This window comes from Amphibalanus amphitrite, unplaced genomic scaffold (genome assembly GCF_019059575.1).
Source record: "Amphibalanus amphitrite isolate SeventyFive unplaced genomic scaffold, NRLGWU_Aamphi_draft 000219F_arrow, whole genome shotgun sequence".
In the NCBI taxonomy this organism is placed as follows: Eukaryota; Metazoa; Arthropoda; class Thecostraca; order Balanomorpha; family Balanidae; genus Amphibalanus; species Amphibalanus amphitrite.
The window spans coordinates 492,617-511,460 of NW_024881714.1; the positions used below are offsets into that span (position 1 = coordinate 492,617).

General features: G+C 49.1%; 2 protein-coding genes across 5 annotated transcripts; one reads left to right on the plus strand and one right to left on the minus strand.

The window, feature by feature from the left end:
- Nucleotides 1–416: 416 nt before the first annotated feature.
- Nucleotides 417–8,619, minus strand: LOC122385435 (regulation of nuclear pre-mRNA domain-containing protein 1B-like). 4 transcript variants are annotated; one of them, XM_043373707.1, is made up of 8 exons: nt 8,569–8,619; nt 5,046–5,303; nt 4,446–4,685; nt 3,403–3,737; nt 3,116–3,217; nt 2,614–2,713; nt 2,072–2,247; nt 417–1,834 (listed from the first exon to the last, which is right to left on the minus strand). In XM_043373707.1, exons 2-8 carry the CDS (start codon nt 5,194–5,196, stop codon nt 1,691–1,693), a joined length of 1,248 nt encoding a protein of 415 aa, XP_043229642.1. In that variant the 5' UTR covers nt 5,197–5,303; nt 8,569–8,619; the 3' UTR covers nt 417–1,690. The 4 variants fall into 4 exon arrangements, with proteins under 4 accessions (XP_043229642.1, XP_043229641.1, XP_043229644.1 ...); XM_043373706.1 differs by having other exon boundaries at nt 8,440–8,571; XM_043373709.1 differs by lacking the exon at nt 8,569–8,619 and adding an exon at nt 8,440–8,566 and having other exon boundaries at nt 5,046–5,325.
- Nucleotides 8,620–9,135: 516 nt separating this feature from the next.
- Nucleotides 9,136–14,370, plus strand: LOC122385437 (uridine-cytidine kinase-like 1). The gene is made up of 2 exons (XM_043373710.1): nt 9,136–9,272; nt 10,798–14,370. Exon 2 carries the CDS (start codon nt 10,880–10,882, stop codon nt 12,554–12,556), a length of 1,677 nt encoding a protein of 558 aa, XP_043229645.1. The 5' UTR covers nt 9,136–9,272; nt 10,798–10,879; the 3' UTR covers nt 12,557–14,370.
- The last annotated feature ends 4,474 nt before the right edge of the window (nt 14,371–18,844 follow it).

Consider the following 18,844-nt stretch of genomic DNA (forward strand, 5'->3'; position numbering starts at 1 on the left):
GACAGTCACGAACTCGCAAACTGATGGAAATGGCCTGAAGCCGGTCATAATTTAATCACCACATGATGAAGAGCATGATTGTACATTACGTAATATTGCAATTATTGTTCAAGCTCATACTTCTCGGTTTCTTTCACAAGCCGAATGCATTAGGCTGAACCATCAAGTGAGACTCATTTACGTCACATAGCGCAGGTACAGTCCACAGCAGAAGTAATGTGGGGTTTCAGTCATGGCTATGTTCTGCTTCTGAAGCTTAGAAACGATTAACCAGACTACAATGAAACTTTGAATGTAGCTTATATGTATCGTCACCCTTGCAGCTGCAACTTAAGCTATTGACATCTTCTCTTCGATCACTCCGCATTAAACAATCGCCAGTCAAAGCCAACCGTTGAGATTGGTAAAACCCTACATTACTTTAGCGGTGGGCTGTACGACACCGAACCCTCGCAAAGGTCGGGACGGGGCAGCCACTGCTGTTTGTATTCCAGCTCTGGCGACGGAGTCGCAGGAGAACTGCATCCAGTCCCGGCTAAACAGCGAACGTGAACAGGTCCTCGATGGCAGTCGGCGGTGACATCACACACACAACACACATGACGTCATCGCTCAGCGGCCGCTGACGTCAGCGTATGACGTCACTCGGCCAAACAGCCTCCACGCATCAGATACAATATGAATTATGAATACAAGGGTGATGCTCGATTCACCCAGTGCGTATGAACTCACTCGACAGAAAGCCAGGCGCGGGGACCGTCCCAGTCGATTGCGCTCACTAGGCAAAAAGGTAAGCCTCGATGAATGCCTCAGAATGGCCACTTAGCCGGGACTTTCCGCCTCGTCCCACGGTTTCGTCCAGCATCTGTCAAGCAGTGTCAAGACCGATCCATTTGCGCGGGATCGCTCAGCTCATTGAATGCTGTCCACATCATTTAAATCACCGCCCACCAGCGACTTTTCCGCGCCTCCCCCTCCCTGCTGGCAGTGAGCAGTGCTGCCGTCACGGATCCCCCTCCCCTCTCCATCCAACACAGTATTACAGGTAACAGAACTCCACTCAACACGCCACATTAGTCAATAGCAAAACGAAAACCGCCAATCACGTGACCGGCCCAGTGCACGCCGGCACACATCACGTGACCGGGCCGAGTCGTATGCATATGGTGACCGGTAACACGAGTGACCGCGACGCGCAGGCAGGGACTGACCAGGATAACAATGGCTGCACGACGCGCATTCAGACGCTGCGTGCTCTCATTCGCACATACACCACACACACACACATGCACGCGTGGGTACACTTGCACACAATCCGGCTCGATCATCTGCTCGCGTGTCGGGCTGCAGTGCTGGTGCATTTTACCAGCGCTAACAGCCGGTCCAGCGCAGTGTAGCGGCGCCCAGCACCATGTCAGCACTACAGTAGCGGCGCCCAGCACTGCACCAGCGCCCAGCAGCGGATTTGCGCGGACAGCGGCCGGGCCGGCCCCCACAATATGTGCGCGCCGGTCCCGCTGAAAGATCAGGCACCCATTGATGACCGTGCCGATCGTGTGCTCTGCATACCACCGGCAGATCGAGATCCTCTCGCAGAGCAGCGCGTTCCGCATAAAATCACGCTCAGGCGATGCGTGGGCTCCATTGCAACACCAGCGCTATCGGCTGGTGGCGGCGACGGAGCGCACTACTAACTGAATAAATCGCCGGCAGATGGCAGCGGCGCGAAGCCGCCGGTAACATTGGGCAGTTTGCTGATGTCGGGCAGGTTTTGGATGTGCGACTTGAGCTCCTCGCGCACCAAGTAGACCTTCTGCAGTTTTTCCCGGTACTCCTGAGGGGAAGAGAGAAGGGAAGTTGAGGTGGGCGGAATGCACCGATATTTTGCTAGGGGCGCATATAACATATTTCAAATTACCATTCTTTTCTGGAGGAAAACCAAAATATTTCTTTAAATTCGAGTCCAAATTTGTATAAATTTACAGTCTATCAATGGTTCGAAAGCTTCTCAATTACATTTTATGATGAACAGGCGTTTTCTACATTTTAAAAGGGCAAATCTCCGACTGACCTCGAGCGTGCGCTCGGCCTGGGCGAGCAGGTCCTTCTGGCTCTGCGTGAAGTCCTGCAGCAGTCGTGTGACCCGTTTCCGCTCATCCATCTCACCGGCCAGGCGTCCGTTGTAGTCGGTCAGCATGTCGACGGCCTCGGTGACCTGCGCCAGCAGCCGCTGTCCGGACGTACGGTCTGTGGACGACACGGGCAGGTCACACACGAGGAGAGGCGGAAGGAGGGCAGAGCGCGAGCCAAGGAGTTGGATTTGAGGGCAGTCCAGACACTAACTAGTTGGGCTAAGACGCACGATACGTTGCACATAAGTTGCGGCACTTACAGAGAGCAACTAGAGTAGACGATGCGTTTTTAGTTATCTCTTTCTAAGCAACGTGATAAAAACACATGCCGTGCTTTCTGAATGCTGCCCAAAAACTATACTTCTACTACAGGTTCTTTTCATAAGCGACAAACTCGCCCTGTAGCCTGGAAATCGGACTGGAGCCTATAACGATCCCAAACTTCTGTAGGCGGGGTAGGGGGACTGGCCAGATGACTCACCCTGTAGTCTGGCGAGTAAATTAGTGTCGGACACCTCCGGGGGCAGGCTGGAGATCTTCTCACGGGTGGCAGCATCTGACGAGGCCGAGTTCTCCAGGTCCTGTCAGCCACAGCACAGAAGTGTCAATGTCACACAACCCCCTGATATACTGGGCTAAGAGCTTAGCTGATCTGGCAGTTCAGACTATCCAGACTCATCAATAGCACGCAACTCCGTGTCAGCGATTGATGTGAGCGTGATATATCACGCTCATCAATCACATGTGAGACGTTATTAAAATACATTATATATAATGTATTTTAATAACGTCTCACATGTGATTTCCTGAATGCCGAAATATTCTGATTCAGCCCCAACTGTCCCTAATGTCCATATCCCGCCCACCGACCAAACAATGGGCTGATAACGAACGGAGCTAGTACACTGTCGCTGACCCGCTGACCATCCCAGGATCTAACTGTGTTGAACTAACCTATGCCCACTCTCGCCTCACCGACCGACCTGCAGTGCGGTGATGAGCTCGGAGGGCTCGGGCGGGTCTCGGACCGGCGAGTGGGGCGACAGCATCACGTGCACCTCCTTGTGACCCTCCACCTCCACCTCCTGTGGTCGGGGACAGATGAACGGCTAATTAGTCAATTGACTCAGCGCAGCGGAGTCTCAACACGTCTGCAGTTTTCCATTCAAAGCCAGTGTTCAGTAATGGAGCCATGAAAACGATCTGAAAAAAAAACGAAATAAATAAGTCGTGATGACTACTCCCCGTTCGCTGAATCTCATCGACTCACCTTAACCTCGGGTTTCTTGCGGTCCTCGGAGGACTTGCGCCGTTCCTCGGAGGATTTCCGGCGCTCCTCGTGTCGCTTCCTCTCCTCGTGGTGTTTCTTGTGCTCGTGGTGCTTCTTCTGGTCGGGCTGGTCCTGGCTCTTCTGGCCGTCGTGCTCTCGCGGAGGCGGCGGTCCGTCCGGGGGCTTTCCGCCGGCCTCGGGCTTCTTGGGTTCCTCGGCGAGCGGCGACTTGGCCGGCAGCTTCTTCTTCTTGGGCGGCGGCTCCTTGAAGAGGCCATCCGGACTCATGTTGGGACTGATGGCTGGACTCATGGATGGACTCTTGCTGCCCGTCTCTGCAACAAACACACGGGCAACTACGGTCAGACGTCGATGGGGGAAGCTCGCAACAAAAGATCTTTCAGTAATAACTATACATGGACGAAATAAAATGTTTCCAATCCTTTACAAATTACAAGTGATATCACTGAATTTGTAATGACACAAACAGCAGACACGACGTCATTTCATACAATTGAAAGGTTCAGAACGTCAACTTGTGAAATCTGGCAGGTTGCATGCAGACTATCTAAGAAACACAAGTGACCGATACCAATGTTAGTTTACTAGTGATATGACAATCCGGAAAACCCGAACCGTTGCACATTGACCGCTTTGCAGGCACTGTCTACCCTTCTCTGTCCATCTTCAGTGAAGATTATTCTTATCAATTTCCCGCACCGTGAAACCAGTGCCCACCCGGCACCCACTCTTATCTACCTTAGCACCTTCTCTGCTCTGACTCCGGCTGATGTCACACAGTCAACATAACCAAAGCACCAGTTACGTCAACTCAGAGTCAGGACCCCCTTCCTTCCCGTCTCCTCCCACTCCCCTCAACTCACGACTCTCTATATGTACACAGTACCAACCCAGTTCATTTCCCATCTGAACCTATCTTCCTTCCACTCTCAACTCTACCCCGACCTCTGAGCTGCTCCCCTCCTTATCCCATCAGCCTACCCTCCCACTCTCCCACCTACTCCCTTCCCCCATCCACTCACCGAATGCGGTCCGGAACCCGGAGATTTGCAGGGAGGTGAACACGCCGCGCTCCTGCCACACGTTCAGCAGTCGCACCACGCCCGATTCGGTCTTCTCGTCCAGGGATGTGCCGCCCAAGTGGCGGTATACGCTCGGTAGCTCCGGCGCGAACGCCAGGTTAAACTCGGTGCCCTTCTTCTTGCTGTTCTGGATCACGTCGTTGGCCAGGTACATCATGGTCAGCTTCTTCTTTGAAGGAGCTGTGGGGTGGGAGAGATGCAATCGTTAGCGAGATGAGGTGAAAGTTAGCACGTGAGATGGCAGCAGCGAAGTGACGGTCGGGCGAATCACTGTTTCTGGTTTCAGGACCCTTATTCAAACATTTGGTGATGTCTCTCAGAAATAGTGTCACAGATTGCTCTGCATGACCTAAACACAATGTGCAGAATGCATAACAACTTTGCTATAAATAGCGAAACACTCGGCGATCTGTAAAACTGGAGTTCTGGCCCAATACTGTCACAACTAAAACGGCCGATATCAGTGTCAATGGTGTCAAAAAAGCGTAGAGAAAGAAAGGAGTCAAATACGAGTCGGTAGTATCGAGGGTAAGATCTCACCTCTGAGGACCTCCTTTTTCCAGGTCTGTACGATAGTGGAGGCATGTTTGCGGTGGTGGATCAGCCACAGCGACAGTGTCTGAATGCTGGGCGTCGTGTTGTTCAGCTCGCCCAGCTTCTTGACAAACACAGCCGTGGAGAAAGCCGACATGGCGGCTGTGTTCGAGGGAGACAGGCCGGACGGCGCGGGGACGGCTCCTCACACGGAGGCCAGTACGACCTTCAGTCCTTCACTGACTACCTCAGCCAGTTGCCGACCTGAGGCAAAATACAGAACAGACTGTGCTGTTAAAACTGACTGGTACAGCACTCGTTACACAAGCAGCTGAAGTCCTGAAGAGGACAGTGTGCATCTTTCTACATACAGCCCTGCCTTACATATCCTGACACACAATAAGGCAGCATTGTTTTTCTTATTAGGGCCTTACATGAAACAATCAACAATGTCAACTGGTTACATGATCCGTTCATCCTATGACCTTAAAGAAAATGTAATGAGCAAAGCAATGTCATGATTTATGACAACTTGAAAGCTGATCATTATTAGCTCAGCCTTTGCAAGTGTATAACGTTAACTTCACAAACTTGTAGGCTTGCAAACATATTGAAACCATTAAATTATAGGACTGTGTGTTCTCAAAGTAGAACTGCATACACTTATTAGTGCTCAAATACATCATCAATAAGCTGCAAGTTTCAAGAAAACACCAGAACCATTTCATATTCATGAAAAAGAAAACAGATTCTGTGAATTCGCCCAAACATCCAGATCAGCCATGTGGGAGACAGTAGCCAGGGAAGACGACTTTCTTTGAGCTGTTCAATTTGAATGCCTAAAACTAATATGAGCACACTTGCATATGGCCTTGCCCACACTTAACAGGTGGTCATTTTTTCGCTATTTAGCAATTTCACTTTAGGATTACAAGATATGCCTACAACATTGTCAACAGAAGCAGTAAAATGTTGACAATACCTACAAAGTAGTTTTAATGATCGCCGGCGCAGACCATTTTGCGTCCTTCGACGGCACAAGGGGGGTTGGCACGATCCCTCCCCCTCTCGCGTTTGGCCCCTGATCAAGCTAGAGCTTCGCGGAAAAAACGACAGTGTTGCCCGTCATGAGAGGAAGCCGGTGATACCCAATTCTCAGCTCCTAGGTCATCGGTTGACCTTCCAGGTCAGGTCAATGACCCAAAAGTCGGGAAAATCGGGACCTGTTAGAAAATCGTAAAACGTGGCTGCTATGAGGTTTTTCAGGGTGCTGATCACGACAATTGTATTAGTTTTGATCACAGAATAGATGATATCTTTCAGCATTTAGACCAGGTCGGGTCAGGTCAGGTCAGGTCAACCAGTAGGGGTTATGACCGTCTGACTGCTTCGTAGCATGTTAGGAAGGCACCAATATTACTTTGTAAATGTTCAAATGGCTGCTAATTTCGAATTCAGCTCCAAAAACCAGCCTAGAAACATGTAACCTGATCTATGAAAGTCAAAATTCTTATACACCACAAAATACAGTCAACAAGGTACTTGTTGACTGCAAGCACCTTGTGGTGCAGAACCTACGCACAATTATTATTATAATCGGTGCATTCATATAAGGTGGTGCAGAACCTATGTAATTCATAATCATCAATGAGTCTAGAAGAATTGACTAAGGGGACAAATTATGACTAGATAAGACTCCTGTCACTGTCAAATATGATACATATTATTTGACTAAGGTAAGTGGCTCTTGCATTGCACCAGCAGTAGCCTTCATGTATAAGGCACACAGCATAGATAACAGGAATCTGGATTGGACAATATGAAATCAAGCTATCTTTGCACATAGGCTACCCAGCATAGGTGCTGGGTAGCTATCCTGCTAGGCAAGGTCAGGTTGAGTACACTATTGTTTTGATGCAATTAATTTCTAACAGTTGGCAAATGACATGCCATCTGACATGATTTCACTTCACCATTTGCAGAAGAGAGGGACTGAAGACATATGCTTTAGTCTTTGATAAAGACTCTTGATCAGTTGCTACCCCCAGAACAGCTTTTCACCTTACAATGCTGTGATGGGAAAAAGGAATGGAACAATCATAGAATGCACCCATTATCCAATGATAACATAACATTTATCTCATATTCTGTAAACTCAAGCTACAATACCAAAATAAATATTCAGACAGGCAAATAGGTGTCATTGAAAACCAGAATACCATTGATAATTTGATACATGTAAAAAACATGAATAATGTACAGTATCGCTTGTCATGACACAAGGTCAGTTGGGGAAACTACGAGGCGAATGTCAAAAAATGGATTGGTCAATAAATGGACTTTGGACGACCATATATGGGCATAAACGCAGCCCCCGCTACTAAGGGTGAAAAACGGTATAACATGCCGGTACTTGCGGTATCGCGTCCACTTATTAGAGAGAAAAGGCTTCCATTTTTCACTAGGAATTGGTGTGATTTGATTAAATTCGGCGAATTGACTCGAAAATGGCGATAGGAAAACGGCTTTTCTGCAGGTTCTGGGCGTCACAATCAGCTGGCCATTCAATAAATGGATTGGTTTTATGAAAGAAAATTGTTAAAAGATTTAATTTAATTACAATAAACAAAAATATTTAATTGTAAAATAATAACTTAACTACAATTAGAAAAACCATAAACAAAATAATAAAAATAATGACATTTTTAAACCACGGTACTGCTTACATTTTTTGGCGCGTCTGTTTCAATCCGCCATATTTGCCAATCACGGTTTGACCTTGCGTTGTAACTCTGCGATTTAGAGCCGCCAGTTAATTATGCACCGGGTGAGTGTAGGCCTTGTGTGGTTAAAAAACATTCTTATGCCTTATTTTTTCATTTGAATGCTAAAATTCATTGAAAAGATGAAGTTGTCTGATTTTATGACCGTATATGGTCATCGCCCCGCCCACTCCAGCCCCTGATTGGCTAATCCAATTTTTGTTTGGCTCCTCGTAGTTTCCCCAACTGAGGTCCTACTGTTACAGAAACAGAGGCCAGTTTTACCAACAGAAAAATAGCCGCCTGCCAGAATTTTTTGTCTTAAGACTGCTTCACATACAGAGCGCTAACACGCTGGGCACATTTGCGGATAGGGCTTTACTGTTTACTCTCGGCATGTGAAGCGGTATTTAAGCAAAAATTCCAGCAGGCGGCTATTTTTATGTTGGTAAAACTGGCCTCAGAACAATCAAAATTATCTAAAAAAGGACAAGTACCTAGAAAAACTTGAGCTTTAGTAGGTAGGTATTGTTTGCTACAATGCTCAACTTGAGCCTGGCAAATTGGTAAATGTTCAGCCATTGCATATTCATAGCACATATCATATGATTTGTGTCACATATGATTGATGATCCAACCTTTTGTAAAAAACAAACAAAAAAGCTTCAAAATAGTTTTCAGCCGAAGAGAACCGGAACCAGTATCAATTCAGCAATCCGTCCCACAAACACGGCCTACGAAAATCCAATAAATCCCCTCATACTTACACCACCATTACCAAAACACACAGCAGCAATGCCTGGTACAGAAAATATTTCATACGACAGGGAGTGGTACTATAATTGTGACGTCATGAATATCCACCAATGAAACTGCTAAAATGCACCGGCAAAGTTGCTATGAAATATGAATGTAGCTTTAAAACAATAAACTTTGGATCAGATAGAAAAATGACGCTGAAAAAAGAATAAAAACTGCCTCTAAAAGATAAACAGACTTTAAAACACAAATATCTTGAAACGTCATCAAACGATAGAGAATGCATGAAACAAACAACGTAATAAGTTGTAGGCAAATCCAGCGCAGAGCTCCATATGAAGGATTACTTTATTATTCGTAGCCAAAACGTGATCAGATGCAAAAATCAGCAATCAGAAATCTTGTCGCTTGATTTTTTTTTTGTTTCTCATTGAGCGAAATGTATTAGAGGTTAATATTCATTCATGGTTACTATAAGATTGAGTGGTGATAACATTTCAAGAAACTATCTCGAAAAATATTTTGAGCGAAATTTTCATTGCTGAAGAAAACCTCTACGCGCTACCAAATCAATATGTCCGCCTCCATCGCACTGATCCATGCGCCGCACACGTCGAAGCACGTTTTTAGAACGTCGGTGATAATTGTTTGTGGGAAAGTTCTTATTTTAGGGGCTGCCAAGTGCCACGTGCTAATTTCTCATTCCCACACTGTAAGTACGAGCTTTTTCTTTGCTCTTTCTTCGTCCTTAGCTGCGTTGTCGTTCTGATTCTTGCCAATACCGGACATGAACAATCAATACTGATACACCGTCGCAGAGTGAGACGGTTCTTTGTTTTCAGATATAGGGCCTTACTAACGACTGGATAAAATCATCTGGCAAAATACAATTGCCATTAACATATAGATATAAACATGGTAGGAGATGGAAAAATACGGGACGACGGTGAAAACGGGGCGCCTTGGCCGATTAATTCACTTGCACACACCACATGACAACCACAGTGTAGAAGGTGTTGAGACGGGGAGAAATTCTTGATAGTCAAATGAGCAAATATGCCCTCCGGCACCCTGTTTTCACTGGCGTCTCAAATACGTATACTGGCATTGATAGATAAATTAATAGATAGATATTAGGTATGTAGCATTGATGTATGACAAGTTCTGCTAGTGCCACCATACGGAGCCAGCTGGCAAATAATCCAGTTAATAATACAGCCCAGTTATAAGGGGATATATTTTTGTACTAAGGTTATCTTTGTTCAGTTCATTTTGCTAAAAGAATTTAGAATGAATAGGTAAAATGAATTTGTGCATGCTCTCTTCACTCACTATTACTTATAACACACATATGCACAAAACAAGATTATCAATTTGTGCACCAATTTTGTGCACATATTGTCTGAACTTAACCAAGCTATAGCAATGGCTCCCACACATGTGTGCATCATCACATGTCAATGTAGAACTTAAAAGCATCCATGTGTTTGCGAGTGATCACACACCAGCATTAGTGTGAAAATTGGGATCACATGAGTCGACATGGCTATGATCTGACAGCTGCCCACCTAAAGCTCTCATGTTCTTGATATACACTATACTTATTCAACATTCACTGTAAAGTTCATCCATTCAATGACACAATATTGATATATCTGACACACATCACACAGTTAATCTGTCACTGGCTCCTGAGTGCTGTACACTATACTGTGTCAGTTTTGATAAACATACTGCCAGTTTCTCCATAGGTAAATAGAAGTTCCTTGCTGTCTTTGCATCATGCATGTGATCAATGAGAGGCCAAGAAACGCCAGCAATTAACTTCCTTATATGGGAAAACCGACAGTATGCTGATAAAAACAGTGACCGAACAGTGCTCAGGCTAGATCCATAAACAATCTTTAAAACTGCTGAATTAAAAATATTCCTACCTAACACAGTGAAGTAAACATCTATGGTTTGGCATTTTAGTCATTCTGTTGTTCTTTTGTAGGCCATTGTTTAAACAACATTCAAAATTATGGAGGTTTGTTACTAAATCAGACATTTTTATTCTGGGTGTGTGAGACAGTTATCCTGTTCAGCCCCTGATATCCTGTGCAACACACGCAACTGTCGGACGTACTCTTCTGACCTCTAGCAGTGGGAGTGTTATTGTTGTATAAACACATTCGGTCAGCGCTCGGTCGGCCGGGTCCGGAGCCGCCGGCTCAGACGTCCCGCTCGGTTCTCAGGTTTCGGTGCCGTTAGGCGGCCGGCTCGCTGGGCGCCCATCGCTCCGCCCCCAGTCGGCCACCGGAGACGCAGGGCGGCGACATGTCGCTCCGGGACGGCGCTGCATCCGTGGGTCCGCGCAGCTCGGCCTCGCCCAGCTCGGAGAGTGATGACGAGTGTCCTCGCGGCCCGGCCGACGGCCAGCCGACTCCAGAGGCGGCCGCCGGGCCGGACGGTGCCACCTCGCCCCTGCCCAAGGAGGGGCCGGCCGTGCTGCGGCCGACCACACCGCGCTCGCCGCGCACCCGCCAGCGCACCCTCTCCTACTCAGAGATGAGCAAGATAAAGACGACGGATGACGCGCTGCCGCTGTACCGCGTGCCCGGCAACAACCGCCGGACCATCTACACGGCCGGACGGCCGCCGTGGTACGGCGCAGACGGCCAGCTCGTCGAGCCCTTCATCATCGGCGTCTGCGGCGGCACCGCCTCCGGCAAAACGACCGTGGCCAAAAAGATCATATCGGCGCTGGACGTGCAGTGGGTGACGCTACTCAGCATGGACTCGTTCTACAAGATCCTGGACGATAAGCAGCATGAGCTGGCGGCGACCAACGGTTACGACTTTGATCACCCGGACTCGTTCGACTTTGAGCTGCTCCTGAAGACGCTGAGTCGCCTGAGGGACGGCAAGAAAGCTGACGTGCCCATCTACAACTTCGTTACGCACAAGCGGGAGAGCACCACCAAGACCATCTACGGTGCCAACGTCATTATCTTCGAAGGCATCATGGCGTTCTACAATAAGCGCGTCCTGGACATGCTGGACATGAAGGTGTTTGTGGACACGGACTCCGACATCCGCCTGGCGCGTCGGCTTAGGCGGGACGTCAAGGAACGTGGCCGAAATGTCGAGGGCGTGATCCAGCAGTACGACCGCTTCGTGAAGCCTGCCTTCGACCACTACATCCAGCCGTCGATGGTGCATGCCGACATCATCGTACCTCGCGGCGGCGAGAACACGATCGCCATCAACCTGATCGTGCAGCATGTGACCTCTCAGCTGCAGCAGCGGGGTCTGCGGCTGCGCGAGAAACTGGCCAAGGGTCACCACCAGTCGGAGAAGGAGCCGCGCACACTCCACCTCCTGCCGAGCACGCATCAGATCAAGGGTCTTCACACGTTCATCCGCGATCGCAACACGCAGCGGGACGAGTTCATCTTCTACAGCAAGCGGCTGATGCGTCTGACGATCGAGCACGCGCTCTCGCTGCTGCCGTTCCGCGAGGTGTCTGTGGACACCCCTCAGGGCCGGCCGTACTCGGGTCTGCGGCTGGACTCTGGCAGCGTCTGCGGTGTGAGCATTCTGCGCGCCGGCGAGACCATGGAGCAGGCGCTCTGTGAGGTCTGCAAGGACGTGCGCATCGGCAAGATGCTGATCCAGACCAACCACGAGACGGACGAACCGGAGCTGTACTACCTGCGCCTGCCGCGCGACATCAAGGAGTACTATGTGTTCCTAATGGACGCCACCGTGGCCACGGGCGCCGCCGCCATGATGGCTCTGCGCGTCCTGCTCGATCACGACGTCCCCGAGGACCGCATCTTCCTCTGCTCCCTCCTGATGGCACGCTCTGGCGTACACAACATCGCCTACGCCTTTCCGAAGGTGCGTATCATCACCTCAGCCGTGGATCCAGATGTCAACGACATGTTCTACGTCATCCCCGGCATCGGAAACTTCGGCGACCGGTTCTTCGGCACCGAGGCGAAGTCGTGAGCGCTGACCAGTGATAAATGTGCGGAAGTGGTGGTAGAAGGCGGAGAAATGGCGTGTGCGGTGATGAGCTCTTTGACGTCATTGTGAGTGATGATTCTGTTTTGAGCTGTGTGGCCAAGTGGCGCCAGTGGTAAAATGAGCTGAACTGTGAGCGAGGTTGACTCTGGCTCGGAAAGTGTGAGCCTTTTGTTGAGAGTGTTGTGAGAAAGCACGGGTGTGACATGACTTCAATGTACATGTTACATGGGGTTTGAGAAATCCGTGAGTTTGCAAACTCTGACCCATCAGTGATTTTGCAAACTCACTAGGGAGTTTACAAATTCACTAGAAGTTTGCAAACTCACTGACCGGTCAGGGAGTTTGAGAAATACCAGAGCGATTGGGACAAATAAAAAGCAAGTGTGTAGTATGTGGGTGGCATACGTGCCGTCCGTGATGCTAAAACAAAGGCGGGTAGTTGTGGGGCCTCGCACGCTGACAAAAAGCTTATAGATCAAATGCACACCATAAATACCTTCTTTTGATTTTAAACTGCTCAGTGCTCTAGTCCAAACATGTACCTACCGCCGCTTTATTTAGTCGTACATTTATTTAGTTTGCGGCCCAATTATATCCGTTCCACACTATTCCAGAGACAGGCTCAATATATCAAAGTAGAAACAGCTCAGTTGGTCACTTATGCTAAAGTATAGGCACACGCACCAATTCACGCCCATTCTCACTCCGCCATGGACGTTTCATCGAGAGCCGGCGCTGCTGGCAGCCAGTTGCGACTGGAGCACATTGCTCCGAACCTCCGAATACTACCTAGCCGCGAGAAGTATTTTTTTTCTGATAAAAATCAAGGATCTATAAGCTTTTTTTCAGCGTGCGACGTTTATATAGGTCCTACCACCAGCCGCCTTTGTCTTAACATCACGGACGGCACGTAGGTATGCCACTCTCATCTTACACACTTGTTTTTATTTGTCCCAATCGCTCTGAAAGTTCTCAAACTCCCTGACCGGTCAGTGAGTTTGCAAACTCTAGGGACTTTTTTAACTCCCTAGTGAGTTTGCGAACTCACTGACGGGTCAGGGAGTTTGCAAACTCACATACTTCTCAAACTCCCTGTAACATACATATATAGAGCGAGCGTGATCAAAATATCCGTCGCGCTGGATGTTGTGTTGAAACACGGTATCGCTGTTGGCTGTTGCTAAGTGTGCTGTCATCGTAATGTTCCGGCCACTGACTGTATATGTTACTGTATATTTTCCTAATAGCGAACACAACCCTCGCAGAGAGGGAACAGTCGAGCCTGACTGGTGTGTCACTTGCTCGCTATATTTGTATATAAGACCTTGGGTGACCGGTCTCCTCAGCAAACAGCTCTCCTATTGTGCCGAGCGTCTATATCAACTGATGGTGTCAGCGCTCCGTGATCGACCAGACTGTAATGTACTTACCGCTCAAGCGCCGCGAACTCTCGTGATCCTGCCATATGGGTTTTGTAAGTTACCAGGCTCTCTACGCGACACGAGCGTCCGTGACCTAAGCGTCACCGCTGAGGAGCCGTTCGTCTTGTAGAGGTATCGCGCTGTGACGAACGCACTCATTGAGGCTAGTCAGCGTCAGGTTGGAAACGCGTCGGTGGTTTTGGTTCTTTTTTTTCATGACGGTGCCATTTTTTGTTTTCAGTTTTGTTACCTACTGTAGTATTACTTGGTGTCCGTGAGCTTCCTGTGCTAAACAAGTGTTGCCTTTACCAGCATTTATACTGCTTTTGCTAACCTTCAGAAGTATGTCAGTGCAATAAATGTAAAATACTTGTTTGTGCAAACCTTTTACTGGGAACACCACGTCCACATCTGTGTATTATTGAGAGGTTCATGACCGGTTCATATCAGCAACCGCTTGTTTAGTTTATCGTCTCGGCTCAGACTGCGCAGCAATTTGTCGTCCCCATCTGGTATCCATTTCATGCCATGCTTGTACCACATCTGTTTGCCATGCGGCCCCCTCCCCAGCCATCCATTGAGCGCGTGGATCTCCTCATCTATCTTTATCCTCCCCTCCCCAGGGCGTTTCGGTACCTGCCGCCGTGGTACCCATCCTACCGCCGAGGAATTCATCCGTCCCTGCCTGCTCGTGCCGGCCCGATGTCGGCTCGGGTTACCTCCCGTCACGAACCAGTAAGTTGAGAGAAACGCACACCACCGTTAAACGTACACTCTGAAGGCGCCCGAGCTGTCCACGCCACAGCCTGTTGTACGTCACTCGGCTGCAGTTGAATTCAGTTACTGTCAGCTGCACCAGACAGCTTTGTTTTTGTGCTAGCAATGCTTACATTCCTTGTCGGAAAGCCCGCACACTTCACGTCTGATGGCAGACTGCTCTAGCTTTATATGCTGTTCTACTCTCTTCCTGTTCGTTGATATGATCCGTCACTACGTGGCGCGCTCTTACAACAGAGTTATTATCCGTTATCATCTGTTCATTGAACGAGTGCTCTCTCTGACCGCCCGTCCGTCTGTCCTCGCTTTGTCCTGTCTTCACCGACACCACCCAGTGCCCTGAGCGTTCTACATACACACTGTCCTTGGCTCTATCCGTTCCTGCAGAGTACCCATCTCCGTGTCAACAGACCCGGGTGGTCTGGTCTGGCCTGTATCCCGTCCAGACCCAGCTCTCCGGAGCTGGATGACAGACAGACCGTCGGTGGAACCGCTGTCGACTTGTCCGTCTGCTGACGACAGCACCGAGGACAGGCTCAGATGGCGCCAGCGAGCACCCGTCACACGGTCCCGGTATGTGACCGGGTCGGGCTTCTGCTCCGACGGGATGGGGTCAAAGGGCACGGCTGTTGTTGTGTTCGGGTGGTGGGGTTATTAGATCTACTGACGGGACAGATGTGACACTGTCACCTGGTGCACTCATTCGGTCATTTTTCTGGTGCCAAGTGCAGCAGGCAAGTTTATCTGATTTAAACGTAAATGTAAAAAGTTGTCACAACAACTTCGACAAATCACTTGCAATTGGTACGTAAACAGACGTAAACGTAAACAGACAGTACGTGAACAGTTTCGACATGACGAGCGCAGCACAGCGGGCCAGCAAGCGAATGCCACCATTCAAGCCAAGGCAGTGTTATTTTTCATAGCCTCGAAAACCCTTTTTCAGAACTAACTAGAAGCTGGATGTGACTCGCGTGTTCCAGTTACGGTTTCACGTCGTGCCACTCCTTTCCCACGGGTGTAACTGATCGTCACTATCCACTATCCAGTAGTCGTTTCCACTGACCTCACGTGACACGTTATAATACTGAAAGTCACGAGCTGGCGATGACCTAGTGGGCGGGGCCAGCTGACCGCATCCGGGGCCTATCGGTGCGTGGGAACCGAATTACGAACCGCGGGCCGCCGGGCTTCCGCCACGTCATTGCAACGAGTGTTGCAGTGGACGACCGTGTAAACTCGGAACTGGCTTGCAATGTTCCGGATACCTATTCAGACGAGGATCCCTTTGTGATACTTTTCAGTTTTCTGGATCATTGAGTGTGCGACTGCACTGGGTTTTTTCAAAGATCCTCTTCTCTCGAAAAATTTATTGGAGCACCATGTGAGAACAATTGATCGCAGTCCCGCAGAGGGTAGAGGTGCCCTTAGGCCTTAACCCTTGCCTCACTCAAACAACCGGTCTAAATCAAGTTACATGTCAACGCTTGTTAGTTTGATGAGATGGCTTTGCGATCAAAGCAGTCCGCTGTAAACCGTCGTCTGGTTGTCGTGACTCGATGAACTCACGCGGACGTCCTCAGCGGTGCGTAGGACGCAGGTCGAATCCATCAGCGGCGTCCGACTGGGCCGGTGACCTGCGGGTCTCCCGCCCGCCCGGCCAGGGCAGCCGATTGACGAAACCACCGGAAAATGCGGCTGAAATTCGACTCAATGAGGCACGGTCGACGGCCAAAGGGTGTGCATCAGTATTGGTATTGTATTGGGATACGACGTAGTAGCGCTTGTTCTAACCTGGCTGACTGTTGAGGTCGTGTCGTTCACTTTCAGGCTCCCCTGGTCGCCGTCATTATATTCAGCATCGTCTTCCTTTGCTGTTGGTACCCCCGGGCACATCGAAACAACCAGTGACCAGTGTTAGGGGGAGCACATGCCAGGGAATCACCACGCTTGTTTCATGGTGCCACAGGCTGCTCGAATAATTGCATCAGACAGGTAGGTAGGGGAGAGTGGGGAAAGATGCCCAGGGTTTTACTATGTCATATATTATTCGAAAATGACGATCGGAGAGCAAAAACTTGGAGTTTCAACGGAAGCCGACATCATTTTTCTCCAAAAATATCACACTTTCGTGCCTGAAATATGATAACTTTTTTGGAAGAAGTGAAAGGGGGCATCTTACCCCACAGGGTGGGAAAGACGCCCCCTGGCGTTGGGGAAGATGCCCCCTGCACTGTAAGTGACATAAATGGGCACGTGAATCGCCTGAACGAATCAGTAGTCCCTTCGAGCCTGCAGTAGACACCAAAAGTCATCGTAAGGGCCCTCAAAAGTAGTCGTAAGGGGCTTCAGAGGTCATCGTTAAGGCCATCATAGTCCAGCGCGGCCAAACAAGCCTCCGTGGTGGCGTTCGGAGACCACTGTGGGGCCCTTATAGGTCTTCATGATGCTTGAGGGCCCTCGAGCCCATCGTGGGGACCTCAGATGCCAGCGCGGCCCGTGGAGCCAACGTGGGAGCCCTCAAAGGATGTCATGAGGGGCCCTGGAGCCAATAATGGGGCCCACAGAGGCCGTCGTGAGGGCTCTCAGAGTCAGATGCCGCCCAAAAAGTCGCTGTGTGGGCCGAGAGACCGGCATGGGGATCACCCGACCGTACTGGACTCTCAATAGTCCCAGATCGGCTTTTGTCTCTCATCACAAGTATGTCATAAATGATTTGACGGGCTGCTTGAAGGACAGCCTACGGATTCAGGGGGGCGTCTTTCCCCATCAGGACAGGGGGCATCTTACCCCAAGGTACCGAAGTAACATTAAATCAGTACAATTTGTTAGCCATAAAACTACACCCTGAAACAAACTGTTTGGGACACAGTACACGCATGTTAATATATCACGGCTATAGCAAGGGACGCAGAAATTATCTACCTTCTTTGATATTTCCAATGTTTTGACACTAAAATATTTTTTGAAAGCAGCAAATAAAAAACATGCAATCACCAGCCAGCCGTTGCCCAACTGAGCTTCGCAAATTTTTGTGCAGTTAACAAGGCAGGCTTCCGCTTTACGCTAAGAACATTAATTTCCAGGTTCGATTCTTTGTTTCGCCGCTAGAGGGGGTGGGGCGTCTTTCCCACCCTGGGCATCTTACCCCACTCTCCCCTACCATTTCCGTCGAATCCAACGCCAATCCATAATACATCAGCACTTCTTCAAGCCGGTTAGGTCACAGCACTTCTTCAACCTCAGAGCTGTGACCGGTTAGGTCACAGCTCTGAGGTAATGCTCGGGCCTCAGCGTTACATTGAATCTTCAACCTACATATGTGCATTGTGAGCAGCAGTGTTTCATGATGCCATCAGCCAGTCAGTGATCGAATTCAAGGTTCATCCCCTCATTCTGCTATAAGCCGGATCGTTCCAGATTTTTCCTGGAAATGTGACCAAGCGACACTGGCGGGCCCAGATCAGGCGGACTTGGACGCTGCGGGGGCATCATACCCCCCCCCCCCAAAAGTCTCCGAATTCCAAAAACTAGCCGGATTTTGATTCTTTACGCATTGCTGTGCAGATTAAAACATTTTTTCCTAATAAAAGTTGTTTTCGTTGTATTGTCGAAAACTCGCAATTGTCGATTTCGGGCGCTGCGGGAGGGGGGATATTTGCCCCAAATGCCCCCCGCCCCCCCCCCCCTGGATCCGCCAGTGCCAAGCGAGAGTGACATTCTGAACGGCCAGTGAGGTTGAACAATGAACATAGATCAGATCATCAAATCAGTGTTGCCGAAATGATTTCACTTTTCAACTGATGTTTTTTTTTTATTCAGGCCTCCCTCCAACGTCGTCCAATGTGCCGAGAAGAAAAGAGCAGTCAGCAGAAGATGGTTGCGTCAAGAATGTGTTTTCGCTCCTTTTTGTTTCGCCCAATTTGTTGCAGTTTGTACCTGCTCTGTTCTTGAAACGTCGCTTGAACATTTGGATGTCATCTTGAAAATATAATATGCACTTCTCCCGAGATGTTGATAGGGCTTCTCTGCTCTATTGATGGTTGCTATCTATCACCATTCTGAAAACGTT

Coding starts and splice junctions, on each gene's coding strand:
- LOC122385435 (XM_043373707.1), bottom strand. CDS start 5,196: ATGTCGGCTTTCTCCACGGCTGTGTTTGTCAAGAAGCTGGGCGAGCTG. Junction 2,714..3,115: donor AGCTCATCACCGCACTGCAG/GTCGGTCGGTGA, acceptor TGTGGCTGACAG/GACCTGGAGAACTCGGCCTC. Junction 2,248..2,613: donor TTTACTCGCCAGACTACAGG/GTGAGTCATCTG, acceptor TGTCGTCCACAG/ACCGTACGTCCGGACAGCGG.
- LOC122385437 (XM_043373710.1), top strand. CDS start 10,880: ATGTCGCTCCGGGACGGCGCTGCATCCGTGGGTCCGCGCAGCTCGGCC.